Consider the following 26,315-nt stretch of genomic DNA (forward strand, 5'->3'; position numbering starts at 1 on the left):
CCAGCTACCAGGGTCTGCATCCAACCCCACGCGCTGAGCTCAGAGGCTGGAACCTCGCCAGGTGGGGCGTGTCTAGGTCCCGGCAAGGTTCCCGGGGTAACCGTGGCGGGGGGGGGCGGAGCAGCACGACCCGGAAGTAGATCGCGCGCCTGCGCGCTCGGGCAGTGGCGCCGGCTCTCGCCATGGCGGAGCCGGACCCCGAGTCGGAGCAGATCCGTCTGAAGTGTATCCGTAGGGAAGGCTTCTTCACGGTGCCTGCGGAGCACAGGGTGCGACGGGGGGCCCCTCGGGGACGCGGCCTTCCCCGCCAGCAGGGTCGCGCTGGAGCGCCGACGGCGCCGTGCGGCACGCGCGGGAACGACGGCCCCGGGGTTCCCTGCGCGGCGCGGCGGGACGGGGCCCCGCTGGCGGCCTCCCGGGGACGGGGACGGGTCCTCCTGGCGGCCTCGCGGGGTCTGGATGGGGACTGGACCCCGCTGGCGGCCTCGCGGGGGTGGGACGGGGACGGGCCCGGCTGACGGCCTCCCGGGGACGGGGCGGGGCGAGGCCCGGCCTCCCGCGAGGGCAGACTCCCAGCTCCTACCCCTGCTTTCCCGATTCCGCCCGCGACGGGCTCCGCCGCCGCAGCTGGTGCTGGGCGAGAACTTGGCGGCCTGCTTCCCGTCTCCATCTGCGCCTGGGCTCTTCGGGGCCGGCAGCCCTCTCTGGGGACCTGTGCCGCCACTTCCGTTACTGGCTCTTTTGTGGGATGAAGGCGCTGAACCATTTTTACCAAGGTGCACACATGGTGTAAGGAAAGCGGGGCTGTGTTTCCGAGAATCAAGAGCTGGGCATGGTGGTGCACGCCTGGAATCCCAGCCGCTGGGGAAGCTGAGGCAGGAGGATGGGGAGCTCAGAGCCAGCCTCAGCAGTTTAGCGAGGCCCTGTCTCTAAAATATTGAAAAAGGCTGGGATGTGGCTCAGTGAATGGTTAAGCGCCCCTGGGTTCACTCCCTGGCACCAAAATAAATAAACAAACAAATAATGGTCGTGGCCCAATGGGAGGATAGGCAAAGTGCATAATTAGCAGTGCCTGGAGACCTGGAAGTCTCTAGGGTCTTAGGAGTCGCGTTCAGCTGGGGCCAGGACGAGATTGGCAGAAGAACTGGCATTTCTTTTGGACCAGGAAGTGTGATCAGATTGGACACAGATGAGAAGGGTGGCATGCCACACTCAGGAGGCAGGGGCAGAGCAGGAGGGTCACAGTGTGGGCAGGAGGTGCCAGCAGAGCAGCAGTGTGAGGAGGGATGAGACCCTGGAGGGAGCCAGGCCAGTTGCCTCTAGGTCTCAGAGAGTAACAAGACAAGAGAAGGGAAACCAGGAGAGGCTGTTGGAATCAGAACCCTGCTGCAGACACTGCTTAGACCCAAGGAGAAGTGCTCATTCCGTTCTCCAGAGGCACCACATCATGCAGGGTTGTCAGGGTGCAGGCTCTCTGGGTGGACAGAGCTTTATCTCCTCTCTTCACTAACATCCTAGGAAGGCAGCTGTTTTCCACACGGTGGGCCATGGTGGGTTTTTTTGTGGTACTGGGGCTTGAAGCCACGGCCTTGAGCATGCTGGCAAGCAGTCCACCGCTGAGCTGCATCCTAGCCCTCTTCTGCCTTGTTGCTCCCCCTGTTCTCAGCCATTCCCAGCCTCCCTGGAGGGGAGTGGGTGGTAGCCAGCTTCCTTTGACCTGGAAGACACACGTGGCCAGGTGCCACTGAACAGTGCTTCTTTTCTTCTGTTTTTCTTTTTTTTTTTTTTGATACAAGAGATTGAATCAAAGTGTTCTTTTTCTACCACTGAGCTACATCCCCAGCCCATTTTAGTGTTTTATTTTGAGACGGGATCTCGCTAAGTTGGTGAGGCTGGCCTGGAACTTGGGATCCTCCTGCCTCAGCCTCCTGAGTGGCTGAATTACTGGCCTGCGCCACCCTGCCCAGCCTGAGCCATGTTTCTTCACACAGAGGAGGTAGTGACTGGATGGTGATGATAGTATTCTCTGCCATAATGGTGTTGCTGTGCACAGTGGTGACTGTTGTAGACAGCAGGCATGCAGACTGGGATGGAGAAGGAGTGGCTAGGCCACCTCTGTATTTCGTTCAAAGTGGGCCCAGTATCATCCTCCCCCTTTTCTCATCAGAGAAGCCCAAGTGTGTGGCTGCTTTTCTCTTTGGTGAGCAGGACATGGGTGGACTTCTCAGTGCCAGGTGGGTGAGAAATGCCTGTTCTCAGCTGTTTACCAGCTTCCAGGCGCCACACTGGCAGCACCTCTCTCTTTCAGCTGGGGCGATGCCGGAGCGTGAAGGAGTTTGAGAAGCTGAACCGCATTGGCGAGGGCACCTATGGCATTGTGTGTGAGTGACCACCGTGGGGTGCCTGGAGGCGCAGCTTGTGGCTGATGAGTACAGGCTGGGTTGCCACAAGGCAGCTGTGTTGGGGCTGGCAAAAGCTTCTCAAGGCTGGGATGTGGCTCAGTGGTTAAGTGCCCCTGGGTTCAATCCCAAAGCTTGTTCAGGAACTTTTAACGCCCAGTGCAGTTTCCATGAACTTTACACCATATCTGGGGGCAAACCTCAGTTTCAGGGTGCTAATATCAGTAACCCAAATGTATAACCATGGAATGCAGCGGCTGTTAGAATATTGAAAGGTAGAATTTTCAGCAGCAGCTGGTGTTCATACCAACTCTGTTGGTGTGAGACTTTCTGTCTAGTGTTTGGAAGAGGGACCGTCCAGATAGAGCACTTTATTTGTTGTTGGAACATAGCTGCAGGCAGATGTGAAGCAGTGGGTCATATGTTGCCTGAGTTGCCGGAGGCCATGTTTCAGAGAGGAACTGGGTATTCATTCCCACCCAGCTCAAGCGAGGGAGCACCGGGGAGCTTGTCTCAGGAGTATTGCTTGCACAGAGTGAGGACCGAGCATCACTAGGCACTAGGTTGCTAGAGGGAAGGCAGTTCTGAGGAGCTGAGGGGGGCTTCTGAGAAGAGGAAGGGAACCCTGAGGAGCTGAGGGGGCTTCTGAGGAGGGGCAGGGAACCCCAAGGAGCCTCAGAGGGGCTCCTGCCTAGCACAGAGGGGCTTGTGATGGGTTTCCATTCCAGATCGGGCCCGCGACACACAGACAGACGAGATCGTTGCCCTGAAGAAGGTGCGAATGGACAAGGAGAAGGATGGTGAGTGGGGAGGGGTAGACTACTACAGCTAGGACCTCAAAGCAGGAAGGGGTATGATTAGGGGGCTGGCTCAGCCTGTCACCTCCAGGCCAGGTTTGTGAAGTCTGTCCCCACTGCCTGGAGGTGTGTGGATTCTCTCCTGCCCCTCCTCTCCCTCCAGTCTGGCGATCCACCTCACCTACCTTCCACTCCAATCTGGCACCCCGCTGAGCCGCAGTGGGGGGGGGGCTCGGACCCACCAGGATGCCCTCAGTACAGCAGTGAGCACAGAGTTGCTGATTTTATTGATGAGTGACAGTGACGAGTGGTGTTGGGATGGCCAGTCTCCCCGAGCCGGGACAGTAGCGGCATCTTTCACTGGGTGTCCCTGGAGCCTGAAGGCAGGGCAGGGGCTCACTGAGCCTTCTCTGTTGCAGGCATCCCCATCAGCAGCCTGCGGGAGATCACTCTGCTCCTGCGCCTTCGCCACCCAAACATTGTGGAGCTCAAGGAGGTGGTTGTCGGGAACCACCTGGAGAGGTACCCTGCTGGGCCCACCACCCGTGTGGGCCCTGTTCCTCTGTGCCACCCTTCCTGCAGTGAGGGAGGGCCTCTGCCCAGAAGGGAGAAGACAGGATGGGGCATGTGTTTTCCTGTGTTTTCCCCCAGCATCTTCCTGGTGATGGGTTATTGTGAACAGGACCTGGCCAGCCTCCTAGAGAATATGCCGACGCCCTTCTCTGAAGCTCAGGTGTGTGAGGGGCACGTTGCGAGCCCTGGTCAGTGACCACTGTACCAAACAAGGCTGGTGGTGGTGTGGGGGTGTCTCAGCCCTCTTGAAAGAGGTGGAGTTACTGCCTGTGGGGCATGTTGGGGAGTGCGAGGAGCCCAGCCTGGGACACGTGAGGCCCCTGGGGAGGAGAGGTGGCAACTGCACTTTTCTGGTTGTATTGGACACAGCAACCACTAAGTTCCTGAGGCTGTGTGTTGACAGCCTGGCCACCAGTAAGGACATGGCACATAGAGGGTCCACCGTGGGCTCGCCCTAACCCTTGCCTGGGTCTCTACACAGGTCAAGTGCATTGTGCTGCAGGTGCTCCGGGGCCTCCAGTACCTTCACAGGAACTTCATCATTCACAGGTGAACTGAGGAAGCCAGAGGAGGTCGGAGCAGTTGCCTGCACTGGGCAGGGTGACCGGCCTCCCCTACTACTGCAGTCATTCGCAGAGACCTCCAGGGGCAGTGTACAGTAGAAGTTCTCCAGCTGCCTGGGGGAAACGTCTTCTGCCAGGAACTGCTGGGAGTGGGGGGCCTTTGGGGATGGGAGCCGGAGGCCGGCTTTGCCTCTCTCACAGCAGCGGGAGCTACTGCATACCTGGCGGCCAGTGTCCTTGCCATTGCTACCCTTTGCTTTCAGAAGGGGGTTGGGGGCAGTGTAAGACCGATGTGGTCTCAAGGCTGTGGTGAGGCTGCCCCATGGAGCTTGCTTCCTGGGAACACTGGCGTTCTGTCACAGGGACCTGAAGGTGTCCAACCTGCTCATGACTGACAAGGGCTGTGTGAAGACAGGTGGGTACAGGGTGGTGGCCCTGCATGTGTGGAGGTGGCTTTCTGTGGACACACCTTTGGTGGTGGGGGTGTTGGTCCTTGTTTAGTGCCCTGAAGGACCTCTCCTTCCCTCTTTGCCTTTACCACAGCGGATTTTGGCCTGGCCCGGGCCTACGGTGTGCCAGTCAAGCCAATGACCCCCAAGGTGGTCACCCTCTGGTGAGTCCCTCCCGGGGATGAGTGTACCTGTTTCAGGGCCCTTGGAGGGTGGGGCCAACAGTGCAGAAGAGTGGAGAGTCTGGGAGACTCATAAAGGCTGGACAGAGAAAGGCACTCCAGGTCACCTGTGGCCTAGGACAGCTTCCCAGAAGAGCCAGGGTTGACCTGGCAAAGGGTGACAGCTAGGCTTAGTGGCCTTAAGGAGCCCACCTTGTCCACCTTCCTGAGGTGGTGCCTTCAGAGCTGGCTTGGAAGCGCCTTGGGAGTTGGGTGGCCTCCGTAGCTCCGTGATCATCCTGTTAACAGGCAGAACGACCTGTGGCAAGGGAGGACATGAGGGTCCCTATGTGGCACCTCTGGAGTGTGCATTAACCACACTCCAGCAGGCTGATGTCCACAGGCCTGTGCCGAGGCCTTGGTGGTTCTCGTAACGCCCAGGACAGGCTCATGTGGCAGCTCTCCATTAACAGCTGTGACCACTGTGTCACCCTGGTTTTCAGGCCTAGAGCAGAGGGTATTGGACCTGGCAGTAGTGGTCCTGTTGTTCAGGGTACTGTGGAGCCTCTGGGAGACTTGGCCCTGGCTGAAGGAGAGGGGCTGGCCACAGCGACCTGGAGTGCCTTTCTCTGCAGGTACCGTGCGCCTGAGCTGCTGCTGGGAACCACCACCCAGACCACCAGCATCGATATGTGGTGAGAGCCGCTGCTCCCAGAGCTAGGGCAGGGCAGGGCAGGGCAGGGCAGGGGTCTTCCCTGGGTCTGCAGGGCGCATGAGAGTGCAGCTGCAGAGTGGCCGTGGGAGCAGGTCTGCCCTGGCTGTGCCCTCTTGCCTATCCCATCACCAGTCTGGTGGCATGGCACTCAGGTCTGTGGTCTCTCCCCTCGTAGGGCGGTGGGTTGCGTTCTAGCCGAGCTGTTGGCCCACAAGCCCCTTCTCCCAGGCACCTCTGAGATTCACCAGATTGACCTAATCGTGCAGCTTCTGGGGACACCCAGCGAAAACATCTGGCCGGTGGGTAACCTGGCAGTCCCCAGTGCCCCCTGTGCCCAGCCCGTCCATGGCTCCAGCCCTGCTTCCTGCAGGGTTTCTCGAAGCTGCCCCTGGCTGGCCAGTACAGCCTGAGGAAACAGCCGTACAACAACCTCAAGCACAAGTTCCCCTGGCTCTCGGAGGCTGGACTACGCCTGCTGAATTTCCTCTTCATGTATGACCCCAGGAAAAGGTCAGATCCCGCCTGCGGGCAGTACTGCGAGTCAGCATTTGGAATGGGAAGACCCTGCTCTCTGCAGAGGTGGAGGGACCCCTCAAACCCACATCCCTTATTTATTCTTGTGGTGCTGGGTCTGAACCTGGAGCCGCATCCCCTGGGCCAGTGCTCTACCCCTTCCCCCAGCTCAAGCACAACCTTGAAAGACAGTTTCTCACAACATGGGCCGCATTGCTGCCCATGTCCAGGGTGGGTTCTCTCTGCTTCCTCCTGTTGTAGAATTCACTCTGAGGTTCCCTGTGGTCTCTGGACCCCAAACCTCCCTTTACCATCTACCCTGCTACTGGAAGTTTAAAACAGAAGCGGTTGGGGTGTGAGGGGACAGACCTTTTTGAGGCCAGCATCCCATTAATGGGCTGCTTTTCTGCAGGGCAACCGCGGGAGACTGCCTGGAGAGCTCCTACTTCAAGGAGAAGCCCCTGCGTAAGTTCCCCACACCCTCTGGGTTCTGTTCTCTGGGGGCTTGCTTGGCCAGTGGCCCTTTTCTTGGTGGGTGGACTTCCAGGGCACGCAGGATGTGGACATCCTGAATAGGTGAGGACCTGGAGCATGCCCCGTGGCCTGGTCTGCTGGGGAGCCACCCATCCCTCTAGCCTAACACTGAACTGCTCCTCCCCTGCAGCCTGTGAGCCGGAGCTCATGCCCACCTTCCCCCACCACCGAAATAAGCGAGCTGCCCCGGCCACTGCAGAGAGCCAGAGCAAGCGGTGTAAGCCCTGAGGTGGGCCTGCGTCAGATGGCCAGGCCTGCAGTGGACTGGGGATGCCCCTGCAAGTCAGGTTGGGCCTCCTGGGAAGTCGGCATGCAGCTTGTCCCCAGGCTGCCCTCGACCATCCTGTTCCTGGAGCTGACTCCACCCTGCCTGTGCCCAGAACCAGGCCGGTATGCACTTGGGGTGCAGTAGGGGCGGGAGCTGCAGCCTGTGTGCCCAGGTGAGCCGAGTTGTTGTGGCAACACCTGGTGGCTGGGCAGGGTCTTGTCTGGCAGAAACTCCTGAGAGGAGGACACACTGGTGCTGAAATCTCAGGCGGTACAACTTAGTGGGGTCTTGGAGCCAGGGGTGGGCACTGGCCTCTGAGGACTGCTGTGCTGTTGCCTCTTGGTCACAGGGGCTGCACAGGGCTCAGAGAAGCTGTGGTGACCCTGGGCAGGGCTGGGAAGGGGGGCACCCTTGAAACTCCTAAGAGAAGCAGCTGGCTCCCATCCTGAGCAAGAGAAACACTTTCCTAATAGACCTGGTTTCACCATTGTTTAATACACTGTGGGGTTCCTTCTTGTGTGACATGGACAGTGTCCTCTGAGCGCACTGGGGAGGAGGAGCAGGATGGGGCACAGATCGCCGTACCTGCCCCCTGAAGCTGGGCCAGGGCAGACTCTGCACTTACCCATCCCTGGGTGGGCTGGCGGCCTGGGGACCCTGGTCTCAGGGGCCCTAGGTGGCCTCCAGGGAAAGCAGGCTGTGGTTTTTCCCTCTGGGGTCTGCAGCAGCTGCCCAGACCCACAGTGGACACAGCAGTCCAGTGGGTGGCCTGCAGGACTTGCCCCCTCTTCTGCTGGGAGGCAGCAGGGGTGCTGGTGGCTGAGCCTTCTCTCCACTGGGTAGGAAGTGGCACAGCTGCCTGGGTTCCACCAGCCAGCACCCCCTGGCTGTGACACTGTGGGGAGGCCAAGGCCCTCAAACCAGATCAGCCGGCACCTGGCAGCTTCCCAGGTTGGCCCTGCAGACCCTGAGCAAGCCACATGGAGGGTGGGCAACCTGCCGTCCTGAACCACAGGCTGCAGGCAATGGACGAGGAGCTACGGGCCAGCCAGCAGGTGAGGGGATTTTAAAGGGGTGGACCCTTCGCTCAGTATACTGGGCATGGAGGACAGGGACACATTGGCAGGTGTGTCAGTCCAGCTCAGGGCTTACTGCCAGCTGGGCCTGAGCCTGGCCCCTGGGGGAGGAGGACCTGGTACTGGCCCCAGGCAGGAGCTTCCCATGGAGGCTCTGCCCCCACCTCCCTGGACTCCCCCAGGGATAGGGAGACCAGGGCATTCAATGGCCTTGGCCCCTCCCCAAGAGCAGCACCATGGAAATTCCTGAAGACCCTTGACCTGAGCCAGTTGGGCCTAGGGGCGGGCCCCTGGGCTGTCGTACAGCAGGGTGTCCACCTGTGCACGCTGCAGCCACAGGCGCCTCTGGGCCTCACTGAGCAGTGCCCGCAGTGAGTGGCTGGGGCGGCAGGCTGATAGGGCTGTGCAGTGGGCAGCATGTAGCTGGTGGCAAGTGTCACAGCAAAGGGTGGGCAGGGCACCGGGGGCTAGACAGCTGTGTGCCTGGTAGCTCAGGGGCTCAGGGACAGGCCCATAGGCTGAGGCCCCCTCTGCCCGCACATGTCGAGGACTGGCCCTCCCTGGGCTCCCAGGGCCCTCAGGAGCAGCCAAGTCCCCAGGTCGGCTCAGCTCATGGCGCAGTGAAAGGAAAGAGAAGGCAGAGGGCTCAGGCTCCAGCTCCTCCTCCAAGGTCCCATAGGGTGGGCTGCTGGCTCGAGGCAGCTCCTCTGCTGGGGGCTCCCAGGCCCCACCCCCAGTGCCCCACAGTTTGGCACTCTGCTCCCAGAGTGGTGGCCTGTAGGCCAGCTCCACAGGGGGTGAGTCTGCACCTGGTGAGGGCTCCCCGTAGAGGCTGGCCTCCTCCGAGCCCTCGTCTTCCTGAAGGTCCCGGTACAGGTCCCGCGGGGCCCTGTAAGCAGCAGGAGTGCCCCGGGGAGGCAGAGGCGGTGGCTCCTCGTCCTGGGCCAGCCGCTGCTGCAACCAGGCCACACAGGAGGCCACATCCCCACTGGCCCGCCGGGCCCTCAGTAGCTCTTCTGCTGGCAGCACACTGGTGCCCAGCTGGGTCAGCACCTCACCTAGGATCTCACACTCCAGCCGGAGGGCGAAGCAGCCCAGGGCTACCTGCACCAGCTGGCAGGCAGGGGGCAGAGCGGTCACCATCAGGCGGTGGCTGTCCCTGCGCACGTAGCCCATCTTCTGGAAGCTCTGGATGAGGAGCTCCTCGGAGAGCACGCCCTTCAGCACATGCACGTAGCCCCCCGAGAAGGTCTGCAAGGGAGGGGCCTGGTCAGGCCCTCTGCCAGCCAGGCCCCAGCACTGCTCTGACCTGTCTGGGGCAGGTCCACACCGAGTGCCCTGCCTAGAGCAGTTCTCCTCTTGGACTCTCCCACCTCCTCCTACCCCGGGGTTTGCTACTCTAGTCTATCCCCTTAAAACAGCCTCTTCAGCACTCTCCTGCTTTTCTGCTTCTTCACGACAGTACTGGAGACCTTTCCTCACCAGGGTAAGAGGCTTTGCTGTGCATCTTTTCCCTACTGTGTAGTATTCCCCTGCATGGATGCAATACTGGGGATTGAACCAGGGCTTCGCCTGTGTGAGGCAGGTGCCCTGTTTGCCTGAGTTACACCCTAGTCCTCTCATGCAGGTAGGTGAGTACCCTGAAATGGCTTTCTAGAAGAACCAAAAGGATCATGAGACCCATGGCATTGTGCCTCTCCTAAGTAAGTTCTGAAACTCCAGGGCTCTGTGGAGCACCCCTCTGCTTACAGTAGCTGGAGGCACACACCTCCCAGGTACTGGGCACCAGCTGTAGAACTTCCTTTTCTGTGGACCTGTGTCCCTTTCTCAGAAAACAAAATGGGCTCAGAGAGATTAGGTAACTTGCCCAAAGTCACACAGCCAAGAGGCAGAACCAAATCACCAGCCAGCTCTGCTCCTTCCCAGCCTCCCCCTGCGCTTTGAGACCCTCAAGGACAGGCCTGGCCATTCTGCTTTTGCCCCTCCCCACCATGGGGCTAGTGGGCCCTCCTTATCCCCTAGTCTGAAAGGCTGAATAAAAGTTCAACAACCTTGGACCAGCGGTGCCCCAGTGGAGCTGCCAGCTCCCGAGTTCCTTCCAAGAGGCTGTTTGCAGCTAGGCAACCGGTGGAGGCATACCTCGCCCACGTGGGCACTGACGTCATCACCCTCCTACTCCTCCCAGTTAGCTAGGAGCATCCGGCAGCCCTGCCCCCTCCAGCTCTGGGCAGCTCCCCAGAGAGCCCGACCCGGCCCTAGCCGGGAACCAGGTCCGTGCCATCCCCCATCCGTGCTGTCCACCCCACCCCCCCCCCGTCCCCCCTCCGGCTTCAGCATCCTCCTTCACAGACCTGATCAGGCGGAGGAGTTGGGGGGGGGGGAGGGCATGGGCCTCCAAGTCCCCCTGTGCGCCTGTCCTAGGATTTCCACGGCAACCAGGGCCGCGGGGCCCGGCAGATAGGCACCCAAGGCTGCCCTGCGCCCACCCGGGACCTCAACACGCCCACGGGCTCCTAGCGCTTCGGGCCCTGAGGACACCTGAAACCCCAAAAGGAGGGTCACTCCCCCACGGTAACCGGCGGCGTCCGGCGCCCTACCTTGATGGTGGTGAACTCCTTCCTCCAGGGCAGCAGGTACAGGTGTACGGCCGCCAGCTCCAGCAGCTCGAAGGCCCGTGCCAGCCCGCGGAGCGCGGGCGCCAGGTCGGCGCGGCCCCACAGGCCGTCGGTGAGCAGCGCCAGCGCGTCGTCCTGCAGCGCCCCGTGCAGGTCGAAGTCCTCCACCAGGATCTGCCAGAGCACTGCGCGCAACGAGGGGTCTCCGCACACGCCCGCGCGGCCCCGCCGCAGCTCGCGCTCCAAGCACAGGCGGTAGTCCTCGGACAGCGAGCTGCTGCCCATCCTGGCGAGCGGGTCGGGGCGTCAGGAACCGGAGAGTACTCCCTCCCGACTGTGTGACCCCAAAGCCCCCCCATCCAGCATCCTCTCCCAACTCGGAGACCCTGGCCTCGCCAGCAGGGCGGGCCCCTTGTCTGCAGCTTCTCCCGAGCCTGGAGGCCCGATCCCGCCAGCTGAGCGCCCCTGCTGTCCACAGCAAGCTCTCACACCTGCGGACCTCGTCCCCACCAGCTGAGCGCTCCCCCGCACAGCACCTGCCGACGGCCTCCCGCTCCGCAGCCCCGTCCTGCCCGCGGTGCGCGTCCGGCATGGACGTCACCTCCTTCCCCGGAGTCCCTCGCCCACCAGATGCTCTGGACCAGGGTGCGACGGCGATACCGATACCTGTCGGTCCCCAGCCGTCCGCGAGCAGCCGCCTCTCCGAGTGTGTCTTCCCACGGCCGCGAGCTTCCGCGGGAGTCGACTCCGCCCAAACCCTAGCCGTGACGGTGGGTGGGGCTTAGAGGGCGCCACCCCCTGGTGGGCGGAGCTGGCGGGCGCCCCGCCCCCGCCGCGCTCCTGCGTTTCCGCGGCGCGAGGGCTGGCGGCCGGCGCTCGATCCGTGTCCGGTGGCCTTGTGTTCTGGTAGCCCTTCCGAGGGGTGGCCGCGCGCCGCTCGCTCACCCCTGCCACCGGGACTTCCCGCGCCGATCCTCGGAAGCGCCCAGATCTCGCGGAAGCGGGCGGCCCTCTCCTGGCGGGGGCGGGGCCTCGCATTGCGGGGGGCCGGGTGGGCGGCGTTGGCCGAGTCCCCGGAGGGGCGCGCTCCGGGTGGGATGGGGACGGTGGTTCCTGCAGCAATCTCTGGGTTGGGTGGCTTTCCCTGCTCTGCTCGTGGCTCCGTACCTCTCAACCCCTGGTCTGGGGGTCTTTGAGGCGAGATGAAGGCGTTCCCCTCCCTCTGTCGGCCAGCGTGGCCTCGAGGCTGCCAAGCGGCCGCGCTGCAGATCTGCCAGCCTTAGTCTGGGCCACCCCTCTCGGGACGTTTGACTTCCCTTCCTTTGGTTTCCTCTGGTGGAGGGGGGTGAACGCCGGAGGGTCCCCGCCGGATGGAAGCAGGGTGTTCTATTAGGTCCTCTTCCTGGGCACCTCCTGCTCCTTTCCTCCCCAGGTCACCAAACCAAGGCTCAAATGTGTCCAGAAGGGACCTTCCCCGGGGAAAGTTACCTGCCTTCGCTTAGGATTTTCACTGGGATATTTTTAGATGTTTCTAAGGAAATTCGTTAAACGTTGTAACCAAGTAGGCAGATCTCTCTGAGGCGTTTTGCTGGCTGCTACTAAACTGGGAATTTTTCATTTAGTGTTTAGGCATCCAAGGGGTCACAGTGACCCTTAGGGGAGCTGACTTCATTTGCCTGCAGCTCTTCAGCCTTTCATTTTCTTCCTGTCAGCAAGGATCGGGTGAACCCTTCTCTGTTCCTGATTTGATTCCTCTGTCTCCTAGCTCCCTTCTTCTTGAACCTGCTGGGCCCCCAGTGACCACTCCCCCGGGGTTTCAGGCCGCCTTTGACTCAGCAGTACTGGGACTTCAGAGGCCAGATCATTAGGATGCCATGCCCAGCAAGGCACAGTGGCTAACACACCTTAATCCCAACAACTCCAGGGGCTGGGGCAGGAGGATTGCAATTTCGAGGCCACCTGGGCAATTTAGGGAGACCATATCTCATAAAAAGGGCTAGGGCTGTGGTTCAGTGGTGTGGTTCCCCTAGGTTCAATCCCCAGTATCACAAAAGAAAAACAAAAACAAAAACGTAGGAGCGTGGCCATGCTCCTGCCTTATTTTGAGATGCTGACTTTCAGACCCCAGCTGGTGCTATGAGGAGACTGGCAGGAGTGGATGGATCCCTGTACACCTGCAGTCTAGGACTACAACTCCTGGGAGACAGGCAGGGCTTTCTAAGATCATCAAGATGAGGTTATTCCAGACTGGGATGGCCCCTAATCCCAGATGACTGATGTCTTTGTAAGAAGAGCGTTTTAAACACAGAGGTAGAAGACCACGTGGAAATGGAGATGAGAGTGAGATAGCTCCAACTGAAGGACCTCAGGGATCCTGAAGATTTAATAGCTTGGAAAAGGCAGGAAGGAGTCTCCCCTAGTCTTCAGAGAGTGTGTGGCCCTGCTGACACTGAGACCTCAGATTTCTGGCCTGCAGAACCAGGAGAGTGAATTTTTGTGGTATTTTGTTACAGCAGCCACAAGATACATGTACAGGCCTCGCGTGTTCTGACAGCCCTGAGGTCCCAGCTGACCACCAGCATCGAACTCAAGACATATGAACAGATAGCTCTTCAGATGGATCCTACCCCTCAGCATTAGGTTACCCCAGTGTGGAAGCAGCCCTACCTGGATTGCACACCCACTAACCATTCCTGGATGCAAGGTCATGCACAAAACCAGTTGATGCATCCTTACCTTGCTTCCTGCTTGCCCAAGGATGGATGCTATGTCCCTTTAATTTGTGCACGTCTCTCCCATGAGCACTGCTACATCAGTGGGTCCATCAATACTTACCTTGACTCTGAGGAGTGCAGCTGGTCACTGCACCATCCACCCCACAGCTACCCTCCCCAGTTGCAATAGTATAAAGTTTTTTTTTTTTTTTTTTTTTTGGCGGGGGGAGGCTACTGGGGATTGAACTCAGGGGCACTCAACCACTGAGCCACATCGCAGCCCTATTTTGTATTTTGAGACAGGGTCTCACTGAGTTGCTTAGTTCCTTGCTTTTGCTGAGGCTGGCTTTGAACTTGGGATTCTCCTACCTCAGCCTCCTGAGTTGCTGGATTATAAGCGTGTGCCACCAGGCCTGGTGAAGTTATTTTTTTTTTTTTTAACTTTTTTTTAGTTGTCAATGGACTTTTATTTATATGCAGTGCTGAGAATCAAACCCAGTGCCTCACACATGCTAGGCAAGTGCTCTACCACCGAGCCACAACCTCAGCTTGAAATTACTGTTTCAAGTTGCATTTTTTTTTTTTTTTTTTTTGTACCAGGGATTGAACCCAGGCATGTTTAAATTAACTGCTGAACCACATCCCCACATCGTCTTATTTATTATTTTGAGACAAGGACCAAATTGTTGAGGCTGGCTTTGAAACTGTGATCCTCCTGCCTCAGCCTCCTAAACTGTTGTGATTATAGGTGTGTGCCAGCGAGGCTGGTTTAACTTCCATTTCTTGTTATGGTTCTGAAAACTTCCTTCCTCTCATACTGGTTTTTTCTCTCTCTCTCTCTTCCTCTATACAAAGGCTGTTTGTAGCCATTGCTGTTTTTATAACTGGGGACTTCTGCCTTTTTCTTGTTGACTTGCAGGATTTCCAATGGGGAGATTGTTCCTTGTGCCACCTGCTGCAGATGCACAGTCTCAGAAGACTGAGGGACTAAGCTGAAGCAGCACCTGGACACACCCAGGAAATGGTGGAGGCGGCCCCAGCCCTCCCAGGACTGGCCTGCAGGTGCTCCACCCCAGGCAGGGCCAGCAGATACAAACCAGGACTCCCTCAGCACACAGCCCACCCTGCGCTGCTCTGTGAAGCAGGACTTAAAGCCGTCTTCTCAACATCCACGTCAAGGCCTGCTGAGGGGACAGGACCCTGCTACCCGACAGGATAGCCTGCCTCCCTGCCAGAGCACACACCACAAGGCATCTGGGGAAGTGCAGCGTGGCACAGCGCTCGTCTGTGTGTTGTCCCGTGTGGCACGCAGGGCCACCTCAAGGCACTCCGTGCACATCCACCTGTGCAGGTGCTGCAGACCAGGGACATGCATCCCCACGTGGCAGCCAGACTTCACACGTGGCTGCTGTGGGGCACCTGTAGGCGGGCTGCCACCCTGCCACCGCAGGGCACCTGTGTCCCGGTGAGGAGCTCTTTCCCGGCTTCCCACCAAGTCCCTGGGAGCTGTGCTTCCTGGAGGGAACCCTACACCTGCCTGGCCAAGAACAGCCCAGAGGACCCTGCACTGGAGCAGACGGTCGCTCTGAACACAGGTTTGGGGTGGGTGCCTGGGCTTAGTGGTCTCTGCGGTGACCAGAAGAGGATGGCCATGCTGAGCCCTGACACCAGTAGCCAGGCCTCCCTCTGGCCAGTGGGGTGGAGACTGAGCAGCCACACAGAGTCAGACAGCAGCGACTCTTTATTTTAGGCCAGGTGGGTGGCCATACAGGTGTGTGGCAGGCAGGTGGCCTCGGGCTCAGGCTGGCCTGGGAGAGGCTATACAGAAGTGGGAGCTGGACAGCGGTTCTGGAATATTCATCACTCACCACCAGAGTGAGCCAGGGCAGGGAGTGTCAGAGTTCCAAACTCAGGGCAGGAACACCTGGGCCAACACAAGCGAGCAGGGCAGCTGCTGTCCAATCAGTCAACCACAGTCCCACACTGCCGTGCCCAAGTTCCTGGGACGGGGCTGGCAGGCTGTGGCAGGAAACTGGCTCAGAAGGCTTTGACTGTTCTGGGGGAAGGGAGACTGCTGCTCTGAGCTGCTGCCCTGCGAGGGCCACTCTAGTGCTGGCAGGCTGGGTTGTGCCTGCAGGTGTGCAATGCTAGAGGCCTGCCAGTGGTGTACAGTTCCCAGCTTTCCCTTTACCAGGTCTCAGAGGCTAGCAGAGAACAGAGCAGGGGCGGGCTCGGGGGCTGCCTCGGCCCTGCTGGGAGAGGGGCAGATGTGGGTGACGAAGGGGCAAGAGCAGGAGACCCCTGCAGGCCTGGCTGGCTCCCCACCCCAGGGCCAGGTGTGCAGGTCAGCATGGAGGCCATGGGCTGACCTCAGTGGCCCTGGACCCCTCGGGGCAGGAGCTGCACATAGCTCAAGGCGCTCTGTAGTGACGTCAGGCAGTAGCCCTCCTCTCCAATCAGGTAGCTGCAAGGAGGGGCAAAGGCACGTGTCACCTTGAGGGGCATGACACCCAGGACTCTGGAAAGTGACGTCTGCTCTCACAGGGCAGGACCTGGGCCAGAGGTGACCAGACCTGGGCTGTCAGGGAGGCCAGGCTTGGGAGGGCCTTTCCCTACTACCTATTTGTCCGTGGGTGGCAGAACCACCCTTCCATGAGCAGGTGTTGTCAGGGCCTGCTGAGCAAGGGACTGTGGGACACAAAGGGCTCTAGGCACAGGTGCACCTACAACATGGCCCAGAGGTGCTGCTGGGGCCTCCAGCCTGCCTTCCTGTCTGCCCACAGCCTGTCACTGCCTAGCACCAGTCTAGGAACGGGGTGAAATCCCCTGGTGGACATGGCTGCCCTGTCTCTAGTCCTTCCCAAGGAGACACCTAGCTGGGGGTGCATGCCTGGCCCTGCCCCCGCACTGGCCCGGGTATTCCTACCCCTCATGGGTGAATTCCTCCAGGGCAGCACACTCTGACACCAGCTGGGGAAGCCCACTCCTCAGCACCACGAAGGACAGGATGGGCAGCAGGTCATCAGCACCACTGTTGGGCAAGAGCACAGCAGCTGGTGGGCTCCAGGGCCAGAGGGCCTTTCACTCCCCTAGCCTGGTGGCCCTGGAGTGGTCTTGGCCTGCCTGTTCTCCTGCCTATCAGCAGAACAGACCTCCTGAGTATGGATGGATGGTCCCCCTCCTGGCGGCCTACCACCCCGACAGTGTTGTGGCCACTCGGCTCCAGGCAGACATGATGCTCTGGGCGTGTTGCTCAGGGCCAGCAGCTTTGGGAAGAGTAGAGGCAAGGAGCCAGGGAGGTGGCCGGAATCTGAGCTGGGGCTGGAGTTGGTTGAGCCCCTTCCCTGCAGGAACATGGTGGCCCTGCACTGGCTCCACAGATGGGCTGGTGGGGGTAGAGGCTGGGACTCAAGCCCTTTTATCCCTGGAACTCATGAAATGGGTGAAGAGGCCATTGGGAGCCAGGCCACTTTTGTCAGCTTCTCCCTATCAGAGCCTGAAGTGGCCAGGAGGATTCTGCTTCCTTCCCTCCGGTGGAGCTCTGCCCTGCACTGCTGACCTGAAGCTGTAGGTCCCAGGTGCAGGGCAACAGGAGGCAGAGCTTATGCAGGGCTGAGGGGGACACAGCCTCCAGGTCAGAAGGGTGCTAAGTCCAGGGAGTCACAGTAGGATTGGGCACCACAAACCCCCTGGGCTACTGAGGTGGGGAGAAACCAGCTCGCCTCGGGACATGCCAGCAATGTCCCTGGCTGGGCGATCTGTGCAGGGCCCGGGGACTTCAGAGTGGCAGCTCCCTTGTTTGTGCTAGGTGTGTGACGGGGGCTACCAGCACATGCTGCTAGGGAAAGTAGTCTTCAGCTTCACCAGATCAGCCAAGGACCCATCCCTGAGAAGCCTTTCCCAGCCTGATGCAATGCCAGCAGCCTTGTCCAGATGGCTGGAATGTGAGGAAGGGGCAGGCCCCAGGTCCTCTGTGGACTGTGCTAAAGTGAACGGCCCTGGATGCTTGGAGAGGCAGGGCTGCCGGGTCCTCCTCAGACAGCTGCAGGGCAGGTGGGAGAGTTCCCTCCTGCCCAGTCTCGGAGGGCAGGGCAGCTCCTCCTACCTGGGTGTCCTTCTCGGGGTGCCCTGGCCCCTCCTAGAACTCACATGGCAGCTGCCGGGGGATGGGCGCTGGCCTGGTGCGTGGCTTCCTGGGCGCGGCAGTACTCTTCGGCACAGACACAGATGGCCCGCAGGGTCCGCACTGTGGCACAGAAGCCTGGCTTCAGGGGTGGGGGTACAACAGAAGGACCCAGCAGGAACAGGAGGACCAAGGGTCCCCATGTGGGCGTCCTGCTGCTGCCCACCCTCTCCTGAGGTACAGGGCTGAGAAGAGCTGGTGCCATGCCTCCAGGGGTGCTGCCCTCACATTTGGCCAGAGAATGTCGGTAGCCCAGAGGCGCCAGCACAGGGCCAGACCACCGTGAGGCGGGAATCTGCCTCGTGACTCCCACCTCTCAAAGCCCCCCGTACCAATGTGCTCCAGCTTCTTCTGAGGGCAGCTCTCTAGGACCAGCAGCCCCAGCTCCTGGACTGCGGCACAGTAGGGGTAGGTGGTGGCCCCCCGAGTCTCAGAGTGCGGGGGGAGGAGCCGGGTGGGGATGCCAAGGGCTGTGGGTGGCACGTTCCTGTAGAGCTCCATGCTCCTACTCAGGGCAGCCTCCTGGGTGCAGTGCACACTCCTAGGGCAGAGAGAGGCCAGCTCAGGCCAGGGCAGGGCCGAGCTGTGGCTGGGGGCCCTCGAACTCTGTCCTGGGGAGACTTGGCTGGCAGTGAGCCCAAGCAAACAGTCCAACAGTTCCCAAGCCTGCCTTGGGACCCGAGTCACCTGAAGAGCAGGCTTGTCTGGGGTGGCTGGCAGGCAGGGGACATACCTGTAGAGGGCCAGCAGCAGGGGCCACAGTGGGGAGAAGAAGGGCTCCTCGATGCACGCCAGGCAGCGGTCCTTGCAGGTGGCTGTGTTCAGGTTCTCAAAGGCCAGAAGGGTCAGCGAGAGCAGCCTGTCTGCCAGGAACAGAGTTGGGGATGTCCAGGCAGCCCCCCGCCCCGCCGACTGCCATTACCTCTGCAGGCTCTAGGCCCAGAGCAGTGGTGTCCTCCTCCCCCCCCCCCCCCGAGCCAGCCTGTGTGGCTGAGCCACAGGAAGGTCCAGGCTCGGTGTGGGGAGGGCTCCATTTGGTCCTTCTACTTGCCTTCAATCTCTCCACGCCCACCCCTGCCATGCTGGGTGGGTATGGCCCGGGGCAGGGCAGGGGGTCTGAGGCCAGAGGCCTGCTGCACCTCCTCCCTGGGGCTGCTGTAGCCAGGGGTCTGCAGAGAGGGAAGGATGGCCCCTTTCTAAAGGACCTGCCTCACATCTGTAGGAAACACAGGGCTTTGGAGTCTGTGCAGAAGGGGCACGACCAGAGCCTTCAGGACGTGGGCAGCACTGGTTCTTAAAATCATGGAAGCCTTCATCCCTAGAAGGGGCTCACAAGACCCCTGCCACCTGAGCCCCAGGGTCCTCATGCCATTTCCCAGTGGAAGGGCTGGGGGTGAGCTGCAGACTCCAGCTGGTGCCCATGCTGGACCAGCAGTCCTGGGCTGGGGAAACGCGCACCTCGTTGGCCCAGGGCACAGCCAGTATTAATTGCTGCCCACAGTTCTGACAGGTCTCCTGTGACAGGAGAGTTACAGGGACCAGGGCAACAAGGAGGGATGGACAGGTCATTTCTCCCCACCTCCCTATGTAGCCCAGGGAGGACACAACCCAGAACAGAGGGAGACCCTGGGTGGGTCAGGGTCCACTGAGCCACATGGAGGATGGACAGAGGCTCTCTTGTCCAAGAAGGGGCTTTGGCTAGAGGGCTGCCACATGGGTCTGCTGCTCACCGATGGCATCGTGTATGTCCTTCACTGTACTCTTCAGGCACTCCAGCAAGGGCTCCCTCTTTGTTCCCGGGGTCTGTGGCTCAGGCTGCCCCCCAGGACCCTGGCTCCACCTCTCAGACATAGCCAGGAACTGCTCCAGATCCTCAAAGGAGCTGTCCTTGTCTGGCAGGCAGGCTGAGGCATCCGTCAGGGGTGAGGGAAGCCCAGCTGGGCTGCTGTCTGCCCCTCTGTCCAGGGGCCCAGGGTTGAGTGGGGGCATGGTGGGCGTGGCAGGGAGTCCATCCTGGGGCCTTGGAGCCACGCTGGACTCTGGGGGGGAGAGCATGCAGTACAGGCTCTGGGAGGACCGAAGCCGCCGGCCCCCGGGGGCCAGCAGTGCATCAGCACCTGGGGCAGACGCGGTGCTGAGGGCGCCCCGGCTCACAGCGGGGTAGAGGGCGCTGTACACCGCACACTGGAGCTTCTTGAGGAGCTGCGAGATTGGGTGGTCGGGGAGGCTGCAAGGAGAGTAGCAGGTTGACGGGCAGGGGCCGCACAGGAGGGCACGCACCGCTGCCTGCCCCATCCTTGCTCCTCAGCAGAGTGCAAGCCAGAGGCCTCCATGGGGGGTAAGAAACCCGACCCCAGCCTGTCACCCTCTGTGGTGTCCACCCGTCCACAAAGGTGCCATGCCACAAGAGACCTAAGAGAAGCGATTCCTGTATGGTTTCTGGAGCGTGACCTGCCCCATGTGGGGAGGCTGGAGGAAGCCGACTGAAGCCATTAGTGCAGAGGGGCCGAGGCAGAGGGAGCCCAGGCCTCCACAGGGCCATGGCAGAGGGGCCATGGCGGGAGAGGGCGTCAGCAGCACCAGTGCCTCGGCCAGAGCCCTAGCCCCATGGCCTGCTACCCCACCAGCTGCCTCCCCAGCCATCACAACTCAGCTTTTTTCCTCAGCCTCTTCCATGTTATCCAGCTATTGACAGGAGAAGCCCCTGGAGAACCGGTGGGTGGGATCTGTTTGGCCCAGAGTACCTGAGCAGGTGGGAGACAAGGTTGGTCACCAGTGACAGGTCCCCTGGGTTCCTCTTGAGCTTGCTCCTCCAGTGCTGTGGCCAGTCCTGTAGGACAGGGGGCCTTGAAGGAAAGCACATTGGGTCCCCTGGGATGGGATGCCCCTTGTCGCCAACCAAGAGTGTGCCGGAGCCCTCCCAGGGTGTGGGGAAGACCCAGTACCAGTGGGCTATGTGACCCTAGCTCCGCCGCCCACCTGCTCCGCCAGCAGGACTCACGTGGTCTTGCTCGTACTCAAGGATGGCCGCGTAGAGAGCCCGCTGTTCCCGCTCCTCTGGGGTCAAGGCAACCTGACTGCAGAACCTCCTGGGGAGGAAGGGTGAGCTGGGCCCCAGGCTGGCACAGGGGACCCCGCTAGCTAAGAGACGTTAGGAGACACACCTGTTGGCAGCCTCCTGAAGTCGCAACCGGCGCTCCTCCATCTTCCGCTGGAGCTGGGGCAGCAGAGTCAAGGTGCCGGTAACATCTGACCTGAGAGGACCTCTGCCCCTTCCCTATCCCTCACGGATCCTGCATGCCCCCAGCACCTGAGATGTCCTGGGGCCCCGCAGGCAGGCAAGGCCAGGACAGGCACTGACCTGGACAGGCTGTTCCCAGGGAAGACACCTGAGGCAGTCACAGCTTATGGACAGAGCTACTTGGTGCTGGAGGGGATGGACAGCTCATGCAGCAGCCAGGAGGTACGAGGCAGAGCGGCAGGTCGGCCATGGAGGACAGGCTCCTCCACAGCTCCAGAACTCCCAGGCTCTCCCTAGGCCCACTCTGCCCCATTGCAGAATCCCTAAACTCTGAGAGCACACTCTGAATCTCTCCTTGGGGACAACCAGGGTGGGCAGATGGGATGCTGTCTCCTCCCGGGCTTTGGCGATCACCAGATTCTCCATCATGTGCCGTTGCAGAGACAGAGTCTAGGAGGGGAAGGAGGATTCAGGCCCACTCCTCACCCACCCCTTGGACTCTTGCAACCAACCCTAGGCCCTCCCTGACCCACTCACCAGTGATGTCTTCTGCATGGCCTGGCTGGGGTCCAGGCGGGCCATCCTGGCCTCGTAAGTGGCCTTCAGCTTCTGGTTCTGCAGGGAAGCTTCCTCCAGGGGCGTCAGCTCCCTGGAAATGGTGCACGCTGCTGTCCAGACCCCAGGACTGAGTACCTGGTGACTCAAGCACCTCCCTGACATCCCTCCTGAGACCAAGTCATGGTGGCAAGGGCTGAAGGAGATGCAAGGGGTGTTCTGGGTAAACTAGACATGCCTTCCCTCCTAATCTGCCACCGAAACACAAGACTTCATATTGCCAGGAATTTTGGCTGGACATTTGAACTTGAATGAAAACTAGTTATGTTTCTATGGAAACAACTTGGAACTCTTGAAAAGCACAATGTACATGCCAAACAGATTTGTTTGCAGTCTGCAAAAAAGGAGAACCATGTCTACTCTGGGATGGGGCAGCAGAGTCAAGGTGCCTGTAACAACTGACCGCAGCCCTCCCCCACCTCCCTCCTCTTGGTGGTGGAGGGTAGCACGTGGAGGGGCAAGACCAAGGAGGGAGAGTCCACCGGGAAGTCCTAACAGGACCCTACAAGGACGTGACTCTGGTGTTGTGGTGGAGTCAGTTCTAGAAGTGCCCTTGTGAGTTAAGTCTAAGACACCACTGGAACCTCCCTGCCCCTGCATTCTTCTGCCCCGGAGATGTATGTGCAGACATGAGGGAGCCAGGAGCAGTGGGCAGGAGGAGAGGGTTCACCGGGCTTCCTGTATCTGTATCTTGGTATCTTCCATTAGTTCTATAAAGTTCTCTGTCATTTGTATCTACTTTTTTTTTTTTTTTTGTACTGGAGATTGAATCCAGGGGCATTTTACAACTGAACTATATCCCCAGCCATTTTTTAAATATATCTTTTAGTCGTAGATAAGCATGATACCTTTATTTTATTTATTTTTGTGTGGTGCTGAGGATCTAACCCAGTGCTCATGTGTGCTAGGTAAGCGCTCCACCACTGAGCTACAACCCAGCTCATGTTTGTTTGTTGAGACAGGGTCTCACTCAGTTGCTGAGGCTGGCCTTGAACCTGCAATCTTCCTACCTCAGCTCCTGAGCTGTTGGAATTACAGGTGTGCACCACCACACTGGGCTGTTATATCTTCAAATAATGGCCCCCTTCCTTTCCTTTCTAGAACTCCAAAACACATGTTTGGCCTTCCATTTCTCTTGAGTCTGTGACACCTTCTTGATTGTATCCCAGGCTTCTCTCCAGCTGTCTGCACCACTGAAGACTCATTCAATTGATTTTGTGTGGATTCCCACCAGAGAATATAATTTATTCTTGTTCCCAACTAGTTTAATTTTTAGTTGTTGATGAACCCTTATTTTATTTATTTCACTTGGTGCTGAGGATGGACCCCCCAGGGCCTCACACTGGGCCACAGCTGGTTTTTAAAGTGACTTCGGGATCGTGTGTCCGGTTTCCTTTCTACTTGGTTCTTCCTGGGCTTGGCCTGCCTGTACAGTTCTTGTTCCTGGCAGCGTTTTCAGATGCAGGGGCCTGAGAGCCCTACCTGAGGACACTCTTCAGGTCTGCTCTTGCTGTTTCTTGTTTCCTTCTGTGCTTGGCTATCTCTGGCTGTGGGCCATAGAACTCATGAAAGATGAAGGTCGTTTCTTCCTAAAAGGACTTGCATCTGCTCCTAGCATGCAAAAATGTTTCTACTCTAGACCCATTTCAACTAATTCCCCATGGTGGGCTCGCTGTGCTTGGCCTCCAAACCCAGTCCTCAACCTCAGTGCACCTCCCTCCATCTTACTTCTTAGAGCTTTGTGATTCTACCACCTGGAGCTTCTGGAAGATCTCAGGTGGCAGAAAAGGAGAAAGCTTCCCTCCTTCATCGGAACACACCCGGCGGTGTCGACTGGCAGGTGAGGGGACTGAAGCAGCCGCAGGCATGGCTGGCTTCAGGCGCACTTTTCCTGCAAACATACAAAGCCAGGATCAGCAGTGGGGGCCCACTGCACAAAACAGATGCAGACTGAGGATACTTCAGGAGAACTTCCTTCTTTGGGTACCCACCAAGCTTGGCAGCTGTTGACTGGGCCCGCTCCAGACACTGCCCAGCTAGCTTCAGCATCTTTGAGGTGTCGGGGGGCACAGTCTCATCAGCATCTGGGGAGGCACAGAGGCTGGCTGTACTCAGCTCTAGTAGTCAGAATCAGAAGCTTGCTAAGAACAGGCAAGCCCATCCTCACCTCTGACCCCCACCTCTGGCAGCCAGTGTGGCTCCACCGGCTGGTCTACTTGGCTCATGGCCATGCCTACTCCTGTGGCTGGCCAGTCCAGCATCAGACTAACCCTTGGCCTCTCACCAGACTCTGAATGTCAGAGCCCTGCTGGACTTTCACTCCTCACTGGGAGGCCTCATCCACAACTATGGCACATCTGGGGTGAGGGCCATGCAGCCTCTGTGGCTACTGCACAGAGACAGGATGTGCAGAGGGACTCCTTGGGCATCTCCCACCTGCTGCACATGCTCCCAGAATTGCCTTCCTGCGGGTTGGCCCCAAGCACCACCTCGCACCCCGTCCCCTACCCAGAGCTTCCTTCTACAGAAGCCTTCCTAAGCAGACACCCCCTCTGCCCTGGACCCCATCAGCCCTGGCTCCTGGACCTACTGCTGTGCTCCCCTTAGAACAGAACCTGTAAGACTCTATTTTCTTCTCATTCCCAGCTCTGCTGAAACTGTCCTTACCCATGCCCAACTTGCCAAAGACGGCAGGCTGCTCAGGTTTCTCTGCTTCTTGGATGTTACCCTCCCTTGATGATATCTCTTCCCAATGCCTCAATCCTGGAGTGCCCTCTGGCACTCAGCTGAGCTCCTTCCCTCTCTGGGGAACTGGGGTGACCACTGATTTTCCCTGACTGAGCCCTATATCCACTGGGCTGCTTGCTTTCAGACTTCATGTGTTCATGGTGGAATTCTCTCTTTCTCCCTCACAGATCTTCCTTGCCCTGCCATCCACCTGAGCTCCTCCTGCCCTTGGCACCACCTTCCCATAACAAGTCTGGTCAATCCCACTGCAAGGTACATGCCAACCCTTCACTGCTCCTGCCTCCAGTAGTCCAGCTCCTGCTGTCTGCTCTGCAGAACTGCCTCCAGTCTTTGTGCCTGTGCAGGCCTCTCTCACAAAGCTCAAAGCCTCTGTGAGCTCTTTCACAGCTCACACAGGCACACAGAGCCCTGCCCACATCCATTCCCTTCTCAGGGACTTTGCATGTCCTTATCTTAAGAACACCCCCACCTATGTGCTGCCTTCTCCTCTCTGCCTTGGTCAGTGCCTTGTCCTCCTGAGAATCCATCCCTTTGCCCATAGCACTGCCCCTGGATGCCACCATGCCACACTTTTACAGTTCAAGTTCTTGACCCACTCTCTGCTAATGATCAGGCTAGAAGGACACAGAGACCTCAGGCCTGGAAAGCATCAAGAGCTAAGGTCTCACAGCGTGCCTTTATGAAAGACGCAAGGCTGAGCTGTACCTGGATGAGCTCCAGCATCCTCCAGTAGCACCTGGGAGATGTAGTGGATGCTCCTCAGGTATTCCGTGTATGCCTCCTGCGTTCCCGAGGGGAGAAATGGCAGGGGTCAGGCCACTAGAGGGGGTGACAGCCTCAGGGAACAGAAGCAGCAGTACCTGCTATCCCTGAGAGAGACCCCCAGCCTGTGGTGATTCACTGGGGCAGACAGCATCCCCACTGTCCAGACAGGAGGGAAAAGATGCCTGAGACGGATGCCAGAGGCTTATTCCTACAACATCTGCACTGGGCAGTGACAGCAGGGACCACCTGGGCATCAAGCTGCCTCTCACTGTCCTCTCAGGCACAGAAAAGCAGCGATTACTTCAGTGGCCTGGGGAAGCAGCTTCAGCAGCTGATGCTGTTTTTCACTCTGTGCAACAAGTTTCCTTCCTGTGCAACACAACCATTCATTCTGTCCTTTAAGGAAAATGCGTCCTCAGAGGTTAAGGAGGGGATGAGGCTGCAAATCCCAGACTCACTTTATGGCTTAGGTTCAGGAAAACCCTTTTTCCCAGAACCACAGAATAAATCCCCGCCCAGGAGCTGGAAGGGTGAATGCGGCGTTTTTAGGGTGCGACTGCTCTGACCACGGCTCTGACAGCCCCGGAGCGGGGAACCACAGCACAGAGTGCTTGTTTTCTTCTAAACCACTTGTCAAATCATCCACCCTAGATTCAGTCTGCACTACAGAGACAAGGACAAAATGGATTCCAGCAGATTTCTGACTCTTGCCCCAGAAAACCAACTTGGGGAACCAGGATGCCCTCCCTGGGCAGCCAGTCTGGCTCCACAGGCTGGTCTGCCTGGTCGCCGCCCACGAGGTGGCAACCATCGTCAGGGGCAAGTCACCCCGCGCCCCGCATTTCCTTCCCGCGGCCTCTGAAGGCTACTGCACCTCCGCATCCCCAGAGCCGGGGAGGCCCTCGGGCTCCGTCCCGGGCTGGGTCCGCTGGCCCCGGAGCCACACACGCATCTGTCAGTCCCGTAAGCTCGGCGGCTTCGCACCCACCGGGGCTCGGGTTCTGACTCGCTGGCCAGCCGGAGCTCTGCCCGGCGCGCGCCGCGCTGCCCGAGTCCACCGCGCGCCCACAGCCGGCCGCCAGCCGCCAGCCGCAGCGCGCCCGGCCGCCGCCCACCCTCGCCCACCGGCCGCCGCGGCGCCCCGTTCAGTCTCACCCGGGGCCGGTTGCCGGCGTCCAGCTCGATGGCCCCGTTGGCCAGTTTCATGGCGTTTTGTAGAGGCCTCGCCGCACCGTCCCCGGCCGCAGCGGCCATGACGCCGGGCGGGGAAGGCGGCAGCGACAGCGGCGGCGGCGGCGGCCGAGGGGCCGGACGGGCGGCCGCCGGCCGGAACGCAATACGCGCGGGCGCGGGAGCCACCCGAGTAGCGGACCAACGGAAGGGGCG

General features: G+C 59.6%; 3 protein-coding genes and 1 long non-coding RNA gene across 8 annotated transcripts; 1 reads left to right on the plus strand and 3 right to left on the minus strand.

Moving 5' to 3' along the window:
- Positions 1-150: 150 nt before the first annotated feature.
- Cdk10 (cyclin dependent kinase 10) lies at positions 151-7,467 on the plus strand. Of its 3 annotated transcripts, XM_071604878.1 has the most exons (14): positions 180-269; positions 2,168-2,234; positions 2,309-2,381; positions 3,128-3,199; positions 3,616-3,718; positions 3,848-3,929; positions 4,251-4,318; positions 4,695-4,747; positions 4,876-4,945; positions 5,578-5,637; positions 5,833-5,956; positions 6,028-6,167; positions 6,583-6,635; positions 6,835-7,467. In XM_071604878.1, the coding sequence occupies exons 4-14, from the start codon at positions 3,181-3,183 to the stop codon at positions 6,930-6,932; spliced, it is 870 nt and encodes a 289-aa protein (XP_071460979.1). In that variant the 5' UTR covers positions 180-269; positions 2,168-2,234; positions 2,309-2,381; positions 3,128-3,180; the 3' UTR covers positions 6,933-7,467. The 3 variants fall into 3 exon arrangements, with proteins under 3 accessions (XP_027788745.1, XP_071460979.1, XP_034492007.1); XM_027932944.3 differs by lacking the exon at positions 2,168-2,234 and having other exon boundaries at positions 151-269; XM_034636116.2 differs by having other exon boundaries at positions 2,168-2,381.
- On the minus strand, positions 3,461-5,618 carry LOC114090739 (uncharacterized). The gene is made up of 2 exons (XR_003582410.3): positions 5,156-5,618; positions 3,461-3,573 (listed from the first exon to the last, which is right to left on the minus strand). It is a non-coding gene; the product is annotated as an uncharacterized lncRNA (long non-coding RNA).
- On the minus strand, positions 7,447-11,435 carry Spata2l (spermatogenesis associated 2 like). The gene is made up of 3 exons (XM_027932943.3): positions 11,330-11,435; positions 10,646-10,949; positions 7,447-9,299 (listed from the first exon to the last, which is right to left on the minus strand). Exons 2-3 carry the CDS (start codon positions 10,946-10,948, stop codon positions 8,325-8,327), a joined length of 1,278 nt encoding a protein of 425 aa, XP_027788744.1. The 5' UTR covers position 10,949; positions 11,330-11,435; the 3' UTR covers positions 7,447-8,324.
- A 3,665-nt stretch (positions 11,436-15,100) lies between these two features.
- Positions 15,101-26,243, minus strand: Vps9d1 (VPS9 domain containing 1). 3 transcript variants are annotated; one of them, XM_027932973.2, is made up of 15 exons: positions 26,085-26,243; positions 24,870-24,945; positions 23,408-23,500; positions 23,145-23,307; positions 21,339-21,552; positions 21,189-21,251; positions 20,725-20,777; positions 20,562-20,649; positions 20,305-20,390; positions 19,291-19,787; positions 18,294-18,423; positions 17,893-18,101; positions 17,527-17,623; positions 16,304-16,408; positions 15,101-15,841 (listed from the first exon to the last, which is right to left on the minus strand). In XM_027932973.2, the coding sequence occupies exons 1-15, from the start codon at positions 26,181-26,183 to the stop codon at positions 15,748-15,750; spliced, it is 2,067 nt and encodes a 688-aa protein (XP_027788774.1). In that variant the 5' UTR covers positions 26,184-26,243; the 3' UTR covers positions 15,101-15,747. The 3 variants fall into 3 exon arrangements, with proteins under 3 accessions (XP_027788774.1, XP_027788775.1, XP_071461202.1); XM_027932974.2 differs by having other exon boundaries at positions 21,339-21,450; positions 26,085-26,242; XM_071605101.1 differs by lacking the exons at positions 23,408-23,500; positions 24,870-24,945; positions 26,085-26,243 and having other exon boundaries at positions 21,339-23,027; positions 23,145-23,219.
- Positions 26,244-26,315: the final 72 nt, after the last annotated feature.

This window comes from Marmota flaviventris, chromosome 18, assembly GCF_047511675.1.
Source record: "Marmota flaviventris isolate mMarFla1 chromosome 18, mMarFla1.hap1, whole genome shotgun sequence".
Classification (NCBI taxonomy): domain Eukaryota; kingdom Metazoa; phylum Chordata; class Mammalia; order Rodentia; family Sciuridae; genus Marmota; species Marmota flaviventris.

Excerpts from the sequence above, each read along its gene's own strand:
- Cdk10 (XM_027932944.3), top strand. The coding sequence starts at position 183 with ATGGCGGAGCCGGACCCCGAGTCGGAGCAGATCCGTCTGAAGTGTATC. Across the intron at positions 270-2,308 it reads CGGTGCCTGCGGAGCACAGG|CTGGGGCGATGCCGGAGCGT; the intron begins GTGCGACGGGGG and ends TCTCTCTTTCAG. Across the intron at positions 3,930-4,250 it reads CGCCCTTCTCTGAAGCTCAG|GTCAAGTGCATTGTGCTGCA; the intron begins GTGTGTGAGGGG and ends GTCTCTACACAG.
- Spata2l (XM_027932943.3), bottom strand. The coding sequence starts at position 10,948 with ATGGGCAGCAGCTCGCTGTCCGAGGACTACCGCCTGTGCTTGGAGCGC. Across the intron at positions 9,300-10,645 it reads AGGAGTTCACCACCATCAAG|ACCTTCTCGGGGGGCTACGT; the intron begins GTAGGGCGCCGG and ends CCTCCCTTGCAG.
- Vps9d1 (XM_027932973.2), bottom strand. The coding sequence starts at position 26,183 with ATGGCCGCTGCGGCCGGGGACGGTGCGGCGAGGCCTCTACAAAACGCC. Across the intron at positions 23,501-24,869 it reads GGATGCTGGAGCTCATCCAG|ATGCTGATGAGACTGTGCCC; the intron begins GTACAGCTCAGC and ends GTGCCTCCCCAG. Across the intron at positions 20,650-20,724 it reads CTTCAGGAGGCTGCCAACAG|GAGGTTCTGCAGTCAGGTTG; the intron begins GTGTGTCTCCTA and ends CTTCCTCCCCAG.